This window comes from Mustela nivalis, assembly GCF_964662115.1.
Source record: "Mustela nivalis genome assembly, chromosome: 6".
Classification (NCBI taxonomy): Eukaryota; Metazoa; Chordata; class Mammalia; order Carnivora; family Mustelidae; genus Mustela; species Mustela nivalis.
The window spans coordinates 39,249,713-39,265,543 of NC_139025.1; the positions used below are offsets into that span (position 1 = coordinate 39,249,713).

The 15,831-nt window shown below is 35.2% G+C and overlaps 1 protein-coding gene across 4 annotated transcripts in view; it reads right to left on the minus strand.

Annotated features, from left to right (window-relative positions):
- Positions 1-15,831, minus strand: part of SLC38A6 (solute carrier family 38 member 6) — an 80,103-nt gene that overhangs the window by 31,599 nt on the left and 32,673 nt on the right. For all 4 annotated transcript variants that reach the window (XM_082734951.1, XM_082734948.1, XM_082734950.1 and 1 more), the window contains 2 exons: positions 4,130-4,212; positions 3,600-3,658 (listed from right to left, as the gene is read on the minus strand). In XM_082734951.1, coding sequence (XP_082591077.1) covers positions 3,600-3,658; positions 4,130-4,212 — 142 coding nt within the window. The remainder of the gene's footprint in view (positions 1-3,599; positions 3,659-4,129; positions 4,213-15,831) is intronic.

Consider the following 15,831-nt stretch of genomic DNA (forward strand, 5'->3'; position numbering starts at 1 on the left):
CCATTTTTAGAAGAACTGAATAAACCTATTGTAAGAGGGTTCTCTTACAAATGAAAATAAATCCTCCTTAACCTAAGCAAAATTGCCTTGATTTCCATAGTACCACCGAGGTTCACATAAAAGGTGGAGGCTCCTGATTCTATCCCATGACTCTGTGGGATCTATAGAATACTGAATTTCATACAAAGCAGCCAGTAATGTATTTACACCAGTGTATATTAAAAACTAGTAGAAATTGAATATTAGGTAAATGAGAAGAATCTACCTTAAGATTTGTAAGCTAGCAACCAATGCTAGGATTGGGAAACTGGCAGCCATCAGATAAGCTTTTAAATATGAGAGTAAAAAATTAAAGTCGTCTTTGATCAGAATTTTAAAAAAAGACTAAGTTATGATTTACATTATTTGGAGAGTGTAATTTAAGAAAGTAAAAGGTTTATTGACTGATTTTTAAAAAAAATTTATCTTAAGAATTTAAAAAAATGTAATATAGATATTATATAGATTTATAAATACATATTGACCAAAACAATAAATAGAGCCATTGACACCATTCCAAAAAGTCTGGGTTGATATACACATGTATCCTTCCCTAACCACTATGTATTTCTAACCTAATTATTTAGAAAATATAAAATAAAAGTCACAATTAAAAGGAGCATTTTTTAAAAAGTGCACAGTGTCTTCACTGTGTCTTCACTGTCCCATTGTAGACCAAATTTAAGCTGTGCTCACCAGTAAAAATTTGAGCAGATGGTTTGTAAAGCATTACAATAAGTACAGAATAAGGGTCTTATTTCCATATGACTGTACAGTAAGAAATCTGCATCAAATTTAAGAGTAGCTGCCAGGACAGAAATGAATATTGTAAAAACTACAAAAGACATGCCATATCAATATATTTCACATGCTTCAAACTACTGGCTATAAAAACCCAATTACTCCTACCTATGCAATGCTTGGATTGCCAATTATCTGTGAGGAAAAAACCGAGTGTTATCTAGACTGATTCTCTTTCACATCCATATGTTCATTTGCATACATAGGTCATCCCTAACCATACAGATGTTTCTCAACCATCAGTTTATGAAACTGGACTACTTTCTAGCACCATATAGAAAAATAAACTCAAAATGGATTAAAGACCTTTAATTAGGAATAAACATGAGACCTAAAACCATAAAATTCCTAGAAGAGAACATAGGTAGTAATTTCTTTGATATCAGCCATGGCAACATTTTTCTAGACATGTCTCCTAAGGCAAGGGAAATGAAAGCAAAAATAAACTATTTGGACTATGTTAAAATAAAAAGCTTTGGCACAGTGAAGGAAAAGCACCAGCACAACAAAAAGGAAACCTACTGAATGGGAAAAGGTATTTGCAAATGATATACCTGATAAAGGGTATTCAAAATACATAAAGAACATATACAACTCAATGTCAAAAAACCAATTCAATTAAAAAATGGGCAGAGGACTTGAATAGACATTTTCCCAAACAGGACATATAGATGGCCAAAGGACACATGAAAAGATGTGTCTTTTTACTAATTATCAGGGAAATGCAAAGCAAAACCATAATGAAATGTTACCTTATACCTAACAGAATGACAAAATAAAAAAGACAAGAAATAACAAGTCCTGGTGAAGATTTAAAAAAATACAACCCTTGGGCACTGTTGAAGGGAATGTAAATTGGTACAGTCACTATAGAAAACAATATGGAGTTACCCAAAAATATTTAAAATAGAAATACCATATGATTCATATGATTCAATATTCCATTACTGGGTATTTACCCAAAGAAAACAAAAACAATAATTCAAAAAGATATATGCACCCCTACGCTTATTGTAGCACTATTTACAATAGCCAAGATATGGGAGAAACCTAAATACCCATCAATAGACAAATAGATAAGAAAGATGGGTGTGTGTGTGTGTGTGTGTGTGTGTGTGTGTGTGTGTGTGTACATACAATGGAATATCACAACGCCACAAAAAAGGGTAAGGTAGTGCCATTTGCAACAACATAGATGGACCTAGAGGGTATTTTGCTAAGTGAAATAAGACTGAAAAAGACAAATACCATATGATTTCACTCACTGTGGAATCTAAAACAAACAAACAAACAAAAAAAAAAACCAAAAAAAAAAACAAAAAAACACCAAATGAATAAAAAACAAAAAGCAGAATCAGACCTATAAAAACAGAGAACAAACCGATAGTGGCCAGAGGAAAGCAGGGAAGAGGGGTGGGCAAAATGGATAAAGGAGAGTAGAAGAAATAGTCCCCCCGTTGTGGAATGAATAAGTCATGGAAATAAAAGGCCCAGCATAAGGAACATAGTTAATGATACTGAAATAGCATTGTATGGTGACAGATGACAGCTATAGTCACGGTGAGCAAAGCATAGTGTATAAACTTATCAAATCACTGTTGTACACCTGAAACTAATGTAACACTGTGTCAACTATACTCAAAAAATAAAGTGCCACTGCGAAAAAGAGTCCATTTATGGTGAGAATAACTATTGTCTCCCTTTTCAATGTGGAACCTAAAAAGTGTATGTCCAGGGGTGCCTGGGTGGCTCAGTGGGTTAAGCCTCTGCCTTCGGCTCGGGTCATGATCCCAGGGTTCTGGGATTGAGCCCTGCATGGGGCTCTCTGCTAGGCGGGGAGCCTGCTTCCCCTCTCTCTCTCTGCCTGCCTCTCTTCCTGCTTGTGATTTCTCTCTGTCAAATAAATAAATAAAATCTTAAAAAAAAAAAAAAGTGTGTGTTCATGCATGTTACCTAAACTTACTGTGGTAATCATTTTGCTATATATATAAGTCAAGTCTTTATGCTGTACACATTTAAGCTTATACAGTGATGTATGTAAATCATATCTAAATTAATTGAAGGGGGAAAAAGTATATGTTCAATTCATTTGTCTCTAAGATAGAAGTCAGACAATTTGAGGTGGGGAGGGCAATGATTTTTAATGCTGATAAATTCAACAAATGATTAAATGTAAACACTGTTAAGTATTTTAGTTTTAAGAGCATCCATTAAAGTATTTCTGAACACTAACACCAGGGTTCCTTCCACCTCATTTAAATGATCTAAAGTTGTTTCACCTCTGCATCCCAACAGATAGTTCAACCTAAATTAAATGCATCCTGGATTGTTATGACAACTTGAAAATCTGGCTCGATAATATGGTTTAACTACTGAGGTGTTGTGTTGCTCCTTTGGGTACCATTTTTCTTTGACTCATTTTCAACAATAAAGAAGCGTTTAATCACATACACACCCAGTATTATACAGAAATAAACGGATACACACATCGACGCAAAGAATTAAACTTCATCTAAGGTTTTAACAGAGTCAGTGTGCTTTCCTTTCTAGTTAACCAAAAGAGATACTGGATTTGAAAGGATGTTCTAGCTAAGCCTCTTCAAAATAGGTACAATAATTTTGTGGAATAAAAGTGCTTTCAGTAACACACTGAAATAAAACTCTGACAGAAAACAGAGTTAAAAGATAAAAAGAAGATATTAACACAATAAGTTCAATTTTAGTGAGGAGATAAGCAATATACTGTATTTTAAACTTACCACGAGAGCAAAGAACACCATAAAGAAAAATGATAAACTACTTGTGTAGCCAAGAAAGCCTGTAAAATAACAGTAAAATAAAAAGCAATTTATAAGGAAAGTGATCCTAACATACAGCTAAAGCTATACATCTTGGGCATGTTTTCTATTACAGTGCTTGGTATCTGGGGCTTAGGGCTGAGAATAACAACATTCCAACTATCTGTCACAGATCATTTATGCAGCTCTGTACAGCAGAATTGGAACTGGCTTACCACTAATGGTACACTGTAAGGAAAGGCTGCTCTTTAATGTTCCACTGTAAAGATTTTATTTTAGTGGGGCAGACAAAATACTACTACAAACCAAGTAATAGGCTAACTAAGCAAGGCTGAAGGCTGAACAACCTAAAATAAGTCCAAGTTCAGAATTATTCACTGTTACCACCCTTCTGCTAAAAATGTGGTACTGTGAAATTTAAAAGCCCCTTAACGTTATCTTCTTTCTTCCTTCTTTCCAAACAAAAACTGTCTTCTTCTCTAAAGACTTACCTATTTTAGGAAGAAGTGCAAGAGGGAACACAATGCCAACACAAATGATTATTAGTAGTGTTTGTCCATCAAGATACCAAGACCTAGTAGAAAAAAAAATAGTCCTATCTTAGGCACAGGAATCCAGTGCTTGTGTTTACACACACACACACACACACACAGTTATAACCATTACAACCACCCATTAGGAAAAGCCTACTGCCTTTCATTAAAATATGTTCTTGAGAAATCCCATTATTCTTATTAATGAATTTCTATTTAAAAAGGTATCAAAACAATGAGATGTCATTTTTCAACTACCAAATTAGCAAGTATTTAAAAGTAAGATAATAGTCAATGTCGGTGAGGAGTGACAAGGTGTACACAAACTGGTGAAGGTAGGGGTGCCTGGATGGTTGAATCTGGCTGTTGTTTTTGGCTGTTGAATCAGTCGGTTGAATCTGGCTGTTGTTTTTGGCTCCTCATGATCTCAGAGTCCTGGGATTGAGCCCCAGGGTCAGCTTCTGCGCTCAGCGGGGAATCTGCTTGAGTATTCTCTCCCTCTTCCTCTGCCCCTCCCCCATGCTCAAGTGCACACACACTCTTTCTCTAAAATAAATATATAAATCTTTAAAAGTGGTGAAGGTAAAAACTGTGTATATTACCTTTCTGGAAAGCAATTTGGCAAAAGATATCAAAAATTTTCAAATATGTAATTCTTATAAAAGATTATTAAAAATAAACAATCAGGGACGCCTGGGTGGCTTAGTCAAGTTAAGTGTCTGACTCTTAATTTTGGCTCAGGTCATGATCTCAGGGTCATGAAATGGAGCCTCCAGATGGCCCTGTGCTGGGTATAGAGCATGCTTAGATTTTCCCCCATCTCCCTCTGCCTGCCCCCACTCCTCCCTGCTCATATGTACCCACTCTCTCTCAAAAAATAAATGAATAAATAATCAGTTGGAGTGCCTGGGAGGCTCAGCCAGTTAAGTGTCTGTCTGACCCTTGATTTCAGAATTTCAGCCCAGTTTTTGATCTCAGGGTCATGAGTTAAAGCCCTGCACTGGGCTCCATGCCAGGTGTGGAGCCTACTTAAAAAGTAAATAAATAAACAATCAACAATAAGAACAAAAATATTTGTAGAAAGATGGTTACTGAAAACATTTAAAATACTGAAAACTGGAAACAAATATCTAAGACTACAACAATTTAAAAACAAATTATGGGACTATGGGACAATCATAAAAAAGAAAATTCTACACATATAATAATGAATAATATAACAATATATTGATATGAAAACATCCTAAATATACATAGCATGATTAGCAATTTTGAGGAAAAGCATAGATTAAAAATGGAAAAGAACTAAGACACTGACAGAATGGGAGAAGATATTTGCAAACAACATATCAGATAAAGGACTAGTGTCCAGAATCTATAAAGAACTTAGCAAACTCAACACCCAAAGAACAAATAATCCAATCGAGAAATGGGCAGAGGACATGAACAGACATTTCTGCAAAGAAGACATCCAGATGGCCAACAGACACATGAAAAAGTGCTCCATATCACTCGGCATCAGGGAAATACAAATCAAAACCACAATGCGATATCACCTCACACCAGTCAGAATGGCTAAAATCAACAAGTCAGGAAATGACAGATGCTGGCGAGGATGCGGAGAAAGGGGAACCCTCCTACACTGTTGGTGGGAATGCAAGCTGGTGCAACCTCTCTGGAAAACAGCATGGAGGTTCCTCAAAATGTTGAAAATAGAACTGCCCTATGATCCAGCAATTGCACTATTGGGTATTTACCCTAAAGATACAAACGTAGTGATCCAAAGGGACACGTGTACTCGAATGTTTATAGCAGAAATGTCCACAATAGCCAAACTATGGAAAGAATCGAGATGTCCATCAACAGATGAATGGATCAAGAAGATGTGGTATATATACACAATGGAATACTATGCAGCCATCAAAAGAAATGAAATCTTGCCATTTACGACAACATGGATGGAACTAGAGCGTATCATGCTTAGCGAAATAAGTCAAGTGGAGAAAGACAACTATCATATGATCTCCCTGATATGAGGAAGTGGTGATGCAACATGGGGGCTTAAGTGTGTAGGAGAAGAATAAATGAAAGAAGATGGGATTGGGAGGGAGACAAACCATAAGTGACTCTGAATCTCACAAAACAAACTGAGGGTTGCTGGGGGGAGGGGGTTTGGGAGAAGGGGGTGGTATTATGGACATTGGGGAGGGTATGTTTTTTGGTGAGTGCTGTGAAGTGTGTAAACCTGGTGATTCACAGACCTGTACCCCTGGGGATAAAAATATATGTGTATAAAAAATAAAAAAAATTATAAAAAAAAAAAATGGAAAAGAACTGCAACATCTTGATAGCCATCATGTTTTGGTGGCATTATGATGGGTAATTTTTCTTCTTCACAGTTTCCATATTTTTCAAGTTTTCTTGAAAGAGCATGAATTACCAGGAAAAAAATATTACATTTTTCATATTAAGACACGAGAATATTAAATGAAAAAAAAAAGGTAACTTAAAAGTATGATGATGTATTTGATTACTAAAAAAAACCTGAATGAACATTAACAAAAGAGCCAGAAGGATATTCTTAAAATACCAGAAGGAGACATTTCTGTGTGGTAGCAATATCAGCAATTTTTATTTTTTTCCTTGTTTGCATATAGATGGTTTCAATTTTCCAATATAAAATACATGTGTGGAAATTTTTTAAAAGTTAGAGTTAATTCCCCAAGAATTTAACAGTAAAGACTTCACTTTAGTATGTAAAGGACAAACAATTCATGAAAGAAGTACAACTAGTAAATACACATGAAGAAAAATCCAATCTCTGGTGCTAATTAAAGAAATAAATATGAGGCTGTTGAAATTAAGCTAGTAAAATTATTCAACAAGTAATATTCAAGGATGTGGCACAACTGGTCCTTCAGGCATTGCTAGTGATCTTGTCAATCAGTACTACTTCTGGGATAATAATGACATTACATAGCAAATGCAATAAAAACATGGTACTCTAAGAAAATAATCTATAATTTAAAGAATTCTATGTGCATGAAGCTATGAATACAACATTACTGTAACATTAAGAAGGTGGAGGGAAGGGCGCCTGGGTGGCTCAGTGGGTTAAGCCGCTGCCTTCGGCTCAGGTCATGATCTCAGGGTCCTGGGATCGAGTCCCACATCGGGCTCTCTGCTCAGCAGGGAGCCTGCTTCCTTCTCTCTCTCTGCCTGCCTCTCAGTGTACTTGTAATTTCTCTCTGTCAAATAAATAAATAAAATCTTAAAAAAAAAAAAAGAAGGTGGAGGGAAGTCACATATATTTAACAAAAGAAAATATTAGGCCAAATTGTCAAAAAGACAATTTAGTAAAATGGAAAATACTAACAATGAAAATATAAAATATATGATTTTTAACTATGTTTTAAAAAGCTTTTTGAGAAAAACTAAAAGGATAAAACAGTGATTAGGTAAGAGATGTTATTATATCTGATTTTTATTTGCTTTCTTTTCTGAATTTTCTATAATCTTTTCACTGAAACATGCACATATACACACATGAAGAGTAGTAACCAAGTATAGTTAATGTCAATATGGCAGCTGGAGCATCAAAGACAACAGGGATTTTTTTTCCCCCAAATCAGTTGGCAGGGTGCCTGGGTGACCCCAGTGGGTTAAAGCCTCTGCCTTCAGCTCAGGTCATGATCCCAGGGTCCTGGGATCGAGCCCCACATCAGGCTCTCTGCTCAGTAGGGAGCCTGCTTCCCCATCTCTCTCGCTGCCTGCCTTTCTGCCTACCTGTGATCTCTCTATCAAATAAATAAATGAAATCAGGGTCAAATCATTTGGCAGATACTCTCAGAACTCCCAGCTGGTGAAAATGCATCCTCTTTTTCTACCAAGTAGCTAAAGTCACCCACTGACATGTTAAGAAAATGGATACATTCCTGGAAACAGATAATATATCAAAATCATGAGAAATAATAAATATGAACAGAGCAATAATGAGTAAAGAAAATGAATCAGTGTCAAGAACTTCCCAACAAAGAAATCCCCAGAACCAGATAGTTTTACTGGTGAATTCTACCAAATATTTAAAGAAGAATTCATGCCAATCCTCAAACTCTTCTAAAAAACTGAAGAGAGGGGAATACTCCCAAACTCACATGACAAGGGTAGCATACTCTTATACAAAAGCCAGATAAGGACACTACAAAAAAAGAGAACTACACATCAATATCCCTGATGAATACAGATGCAAAAATCCTCAACAAAATACTGGCAAAATGAAAACAATGGCGCATTAAAGACATCATACACGATGATTAAGTTGAATTTATCCCCAGAATGCAAGAGTGGCTAAACATATGCAAATCAATAAATATGATACAGCGTATTAACAGGATGAAAGATAAAAATCATACGATCATCTCAACAGATGCAGAAAAAGCATCTGACGAAATACAACAAAACTTTTATAATAAAAGCCTTCAACAAATTGGGTAGAGAAGGAATATCCCTCAATATAATATAGGCCACATACAACAAACCTATAGCTAACATCATATTCAAGAGTGAAAGGTTGAAAGCTTTTTCTCTAAGATCAGGAACAACAGGGTGTCCACTCTCACCACTCTTATTAAACATAGTACTGGGAATCTTAGCTAGAATAAATCAGGCAAGATAAAAATAAATAAATAAATAAATAAATAAATAAATAAAAGGCATCCAAATTGGAAAGGAAATAGTAACTCTGTATTTGCAATCATATGATCTTATAGGGAGACTATCCTAAAGACTCCACCAAAATGGCTATTAGAACTAATGGACACATTCAGTAAAGTTGCAGTTAACAAAATCAACATACAGAAATCGGTTACCTTTCTATACACTAACAACAAAATATCTGAAAAAGAAATAAAACAATCCCATTTACAATAGCATCAAAAAAATTAAAATATGTAGGAATAAATTTAACCAAGCAAGTGGAAGATGGGTACACTGAAAACGACAAGATAGAACTCCAATGACAGAATTTGAAGAAGAAACAAATGGAAAGATAACCTGTCTATGTTCATGAATAGGAAAAATTCATTTGTTAAAATGTCCATGCTACCCAAAGCCATCTATAGATTTAATGCAATCCCTATCAAGATTTGAATGATACTTTTTACAGAAATAGAACAATCCTAAAATTTGTATGGAACCACAAAAGATCCCACAGAGCCAAAGTAACCCTGAGAGGGAAAACAAAACATCATACTTCCTGATCTCAAACTGTATTACAACGCTGCTGTAGTTATCAAAGCAGTATAGTACTGGCAAAAAAATAGACACATAGGCCAATGGAATGAATAAAGAGCTCAGAAATAACTCTGTACCCATATACAGCCAAACTGATACTTTCAAGGGAGCCAAGAGCGCTCAATGTGGGAAAAGTGTCTTCCGTGAACAGTGTTAAGAAAACCAGATAAACACATGCAAAAAGTGAAATTGGTCTCCTCTCTTATACCACTCACAAAAATTAACTTGGAGTGGATTAAACAGATTAAAGACTTAAATGTAGCACCTGAAACCATAAAACACGAAAACATAGGGGGAAAGTTCCTTGACATCAGCCTTGGCAATAATTTTTTGGATATGATACCAAAAGCACAAGCAACAGAAGTAAAAATAAGTAGAATTACATCAAACATGCAAAAAGCTTTTGCACAGCAAAACAAACAATAAACAAAGTGAAGAGGCAATCTATGGAATCAAAGAAAATATTTGCAAACCATATAATTGATAGGTGGTTAATCCAATTGAAAAATGCACAGAGGAAAACAACGGCCATTTTTCCAAAGAAGACATACAAATGGCCAACAAGTACATGAAAAGATGCTCAACATCACTAATCATCACAAAATACAAATTAAAACCACAGTGAGAGACCACCTCACACTTGTTAGCATGGGTATCAAAAAGAAAAGCAATAACAAGTGTTGGTGAGGAAATGGAGATAAAGCAATCCTTGTGCACTGTCAGTGAGAAGGTGAACTGGTTCAGCCACTATGGAAAATAGTATGGAGGTTCCTGAAAAAATTAAAAATAGGGGCATCTGGGTGGCTCAGTCGGTTGAGCGTCTGGCTCTTGATTTCAGCTCAGGTCATGATCTCAGGGTCTTTGGATGGAGCCTAGCAAGCAGGAGTGCTCAGCCAGGAAGCTGCTTGTCAATTTCTCTCCCTCTCCCTACCTCCCCCCTCGTGTACATGCATGAGCTTGCACTCTCTCTCATAAATAAATAAATAAATAAATACATCTTTTTAAAAAATTAAGTGATCCTGCAATGCGCTTCTGAGTGATATATCCAAAGGAAATGAAAACACGATATTGAAAAGATATCTGCTTTTCCATATTTATTGCAGCATTACTCACAGTAGGTAAGATATGGAAACAACCTAAGTGTTTGTCAATGGATGAATGAATAAAGATGTGGAGGTATGTATGTAGGCATTTATTTTTAAATGCCATATATATATATATAATATATGTGAAATAATGGAATATTATTCAGCCATGAGAAAGAAGGAAATCTTGCCATTTGTGACAGCATGGTTGGATTATGAGGGTGTTATGGTAAGAGACAGAAGTCAGGCAGAAAGACATCATTACTGTTTATCACTTACATGTAGAATCAGAAAAAGCCAACCTCGTGGAAACACAGTAGAATGGTGGTTAGCAGGATTGGGGGTAGAGGAGCCAAGGGAACTGCAATGTTGGTCAAATGGTACAAACTTACAGTTATGAGATGAGTAAATTCTGGGGATTGTGATTGTAGTTAACAATAATAATATACCTGAAAGTTGCTTAGAGAGTAGATCTTAAATATAACAGTGATGGTAGGGTTAGCTAACACCACTGTGGTAATCATACTAGAATATAAAAGTGTATCAAAATGTTGTACACCTTAAATTTATACAATGTTACATGTTAATTATATTTCTTTTTTTTTTTAAGATTTTGTTTATTTATTTGACAGACAGAGATATCACAAGTAGGCAGAGAGGCAGGCAGAGAGAGAGAGAGGAAGCAGGCTCCCTGCTGAGCAGAGAGCCCAATGTGGGGCTCAATTCCAGGACCCTGAGATCATGACCTGAGCCGAAGGCAGAGGCTTTAACCCACTGAGCCAACCAGGTGCCCCGTTAATTATATTTCAATTTAAAAAGAATGAAAGAAAAGGTTTTCCCCCACACGGGGTTCAGCCCCTGGCTTCTAACATGGACTTCATGATTCACTGTGTCTCTTTTTTATTCCTGGTTTCAGAGAAAATCCTTTGTAATTTATCTTTAGTGGGTATTGGTGGGTGCCAACAACTTCCTTTTAAACAGAACAAAAGAGGGAGCAGCAGCAGAAATAGCACCATGATCACAACTTTCCCTTTTTCACTCTAATTCATGTCTTTAGGAAATGCCTGTGTCAGATCCTAAAACCTGTGAGTACTAGCACAAGTATCACTAGTACTCACAGACCCGAAGCTGTGCTCCCTGCATTTATATGAGCCTCTCAATCCCTGTATGGAGGAGGACGTAAGGGCACAGATATTAAGAATACAAAATGATACTGCGCAGGTTCATCTTCTAGTCACTCTTGAGTAAGTATCAAAATGGGAACCTCAAAACATCCCTCGTTGAGGAACACTTTGCAACTAAATTTCTGGAGCTGGCAAAAAGCCCAGGGCTCTACACTTAAAATCTTCTTCCTTCAGGGACCCAATACCAGAGCCAGACAATTGCAGTGTCAGGAGGAAAAAGACCCAATGCAGCAGCAGAGCAGATTCCATGTGTTAGCTCTGTTGTCCCTACCATCATGAAGGTAGAGTTGTGCAACGGGCACATTCATCCTTAGGATCCAAAACTCTTCTCTTGCATAAGAATAAACATTTTGAAATCCTGAACTTTACAACTTATACTATTATCACTAGACTATGTCAGACCACAATTAACTCATGCCCAGAAGCCACAAGACTGCCCAGAGCACTGAACTGTGGGACTGAAAACAACGTCACCGCCTCTCAGCAGTCTCTCAGCGTCACCGTTATGGTATGTTAGTGCAAGAAGAGACCTCAGAGATCCTTTGAGTCAACAACTTCATCTTATATGTCTGTAAAAGCAGCAAAAAGATGAGAATAATCTTAGTGACAGGAGAAATGGAAATAATCTCTACCCCCCTCCCCTTTTAAATGATTTATTTGAGAGAGAGAGAGAGAGAGAGAGAGAGAGAGAGTGCGCATGCACACAAGCAAGGGGAGACATAGGAGGAAAGGGATAGAGACAGGCACAAGGCTCCATTTCACAAGCCTGAGATCATGACCTGAGCCGAAACTAAGAGTAGACGCATAACAGACTAAGCCACCCAGGCATTCCTGATCTCTATTATTGAATAGTCACTCTTGAGTTTACGGTATTTTTCAGCTACTGCCTCATTTTTCTCAAGATGGTGCTTTCCTTTACACTCTCCTAGTCACAGGATTGAATTTTAAATTACTAATATCAAAAGAACTTTATTGCAAAATATAATTTCTCTATCCCTGGCTTGGCTTCTGGTTATTATTAATCATTTCTTATACTTATTAAGGTAGATTAATAAAGCCAATTATAAACACAGTGCTTTTCTTTATCATTCAACTATAAGGCAATTCAGTAACATACACTAAAGGTAGTTTAGATTTGATATGCATGTCACAGGCAACTGAATTGTGTTTGGCAATGGATATTTTCCAAAGAACAGAGATGATTAAACTTGGAAAATTAAACCCAGCCCGAGAAATACAAACCAGCAAAAAGTAATCTCCAAAAGCACATATTAAATAAGTATATTTTATAAATCAAGATTTTAGAAGAATATACTACCCTTAAATTTTTTCCTAAGAGGAGAAAAAGAATTATCTAACAGAACCCCTGTTTTCCTACTGTAATCTAAATATGCATTCCTTTAAGCCAAAAGAATTAGAGTAAAAGTTTTATACTTCCTAGAAAACTTGTTTGATCTATGGATTTAATCCTATATGATAAAAATGTTCCAAGTATGAAATATAGAGTATAAATCTTTAGCTGTATTGCAAATGCTTTGGCATGCAGATGCTTTTTTCCATATTTTAATGAAAACCAGATTTATTTATAAGTTGCTTTAATTTCATTCTCGAATGGAATGGAACAAGAGTATCATATGTTCTGAATTAGGATCTTACTCACATCCCATATCAATTATGTAACTCAAATGCAAGACAACTTAATTGTGTCAATCATATTCCACTGACAAGATCATTAAATGTTAACAGAGAGCTTCCAACTTTTAACAGCCATAGATTTTTAAAATATAAATTATTCTCCAAAAAGTACAGATGCCTCATACAAGTTTGGGATAAGTATTATAGCTTCTGACTTCTAACAGTAATTGTTGAAATTAGAATATTATGAACATAAAGTTTCTTTTTGATAATATCTTTATAAAGGCTTATATTTCACAAAGGTACATCAAATCTCACAGAAAATAAGCACACATGAAAGACCTTAAGTGCAATTTATTGTCAATCAAACCCTAAAATAAAAGCATAACAATATCACATTGATCTCAGAAAAAATAATGCTACGTAACTTTATTTAGAAATAAACTGTCCTAGGTAGTTGTCAATTACCATAATATTTGTTTCTTAATTATTTTACAGCATTAAGCTTTGAAGATTGGTGATTTATCTGCATTCTAACCACTTAATACAGTCTCTTATTGGAGTTTTTTACAACTCTGAAATATAAAACAAGCAAATGTACTTCATGTATAAAACAAGATGAGGCTGTTAGAGAGGTGTACAATTTTCAACAAAACACAGATGATGCAAACTGGTCATAGTATTTTGAAGTATACATTAAAAAATTCATTTCTGACATATAAAAATATCATTAGTAGAAAAAAATTTTCTACTAATATGAGTAAGATGGGGGTTAATTTTTATTTTTTTAAACAAATGAGGAAAAAACCCAACAAAATAAATGGTAACTGATTTAAAGTGAAAGCTATGGCAAAAGTATCACATTTAGAGAAAGAAGACCTAAGTTTTAATAGCAGTTCTGTCTCATACTACCTTAATTATTTCTAAAATTTTATAAGCATGTTATCCCTCCTCTTTCCACAAGGCATATAGCAATTAAAAAAATGTAAAAAGAAGTCACCAAATTCAGGAGCAGGGAAAAGGCAAACACGTGACAACTACTGGGATTAACAGTTTATGCAGTATATTCAAATTTGACTCTGACCTCCCTGGCAGAGTAAACAAGGAAAATCAACCTTTAATATAATTATTATTATTGAAATTTCTTTATTTTTAATTGAGGATATATCTGACATTCAACATTCAGGAATTTAATTCTCCACATTTACACTATGCTATCAGCTTATAAGAGCATATATATATATATATATATATATATATAAATAATATCTTATTTGGTCATCTCAACAACTTTCTTAAGAAGGCAATATTGGTATGTCCATTAAGACAGGTGAAGAAACCTAAGGCTCAAAATTAAGTTGTATGGCCAGAAGAAGTAAAATCAATTACCTGAGGTCACTGACATGGATAGAACACGTCTCCTTACTCCTCGTCTAACATTCCTGATTCTACTTCTCATTGCCTTGAGTTCTTAGCCCTATACTATAAATTTGTCACACAGAATTTTTTGAGTAATGGAAATTGTCCTGAATATTTCTACAGCAAATGAAAAAGTGAACTTCACATAGCTCTTTCTTATAGCAATTGTTCATCAAACTAAGGGCATAAAACTTAAATGAATATGGAAACCCTACAAGCAATAAAGTACTACAGAAAGGCACAGTATCTTCTGATGATGAAAAATCATGAAAGACTTCCAGTTCCTATTCAGATCTAAAGTATACCATACTTGCCTTTTATATAAATATGTATTTGCAGTTGTCTAAGTAGAACTTTTTCATGGAAGTCGAGTTGTAAAAGCTAAAAAAGTTAAAAAATTTGCCCTGCAGTCCAGAACAAGTACAAATATTAGAGCAAAACAACCAAATATTTAAGTTCAAAAATCTGATGGGTTTTTGTGTTGTGGTTTAGAAAGTGTGTGAAATAACTTGATGACACTTAAAAAAATTTATTCTCTCTTTTCCAGTGTATTTTTCTAAAAATTTCTTTTCCTATGCAATGAAAGGAAAAGTAAAATAGTTTGCTTTCCCATAGAAAGAGATGAGTCAATAGTCTTTATTTTTTTTTGAGTCAATAGTCTTTAGAACCCAGTATTTTATAAATAATAAAGGAGAAAGGAAGTATAATGTGGTTTAGTATTGTTTATAGTATTGTTAAAAACCAGGAAATGAAATCATTAAGTCCCTGCAAATCATTTATTTTTTCAAACCATGCTTTAGAATAGCAATCTCACAAGTGCGGCTGTAACTTTACCACCACGGTTTGTGGAGAAGTGACAGCAGTGTGATCCCCTCCCTCCCTTTGTTTAAGACATTTATACTCCGTACTTCTCACCATTCCCCATTCCTACCTGAGTCTTTCACAGTCCCAGAAATTTCTCCTTTCCTCTTCTCCAAGAGAGAGTTCCCCCCTGTCCTGCCCATTTTACCATATCATTAATAAATACTTATTGAATTAACAAATG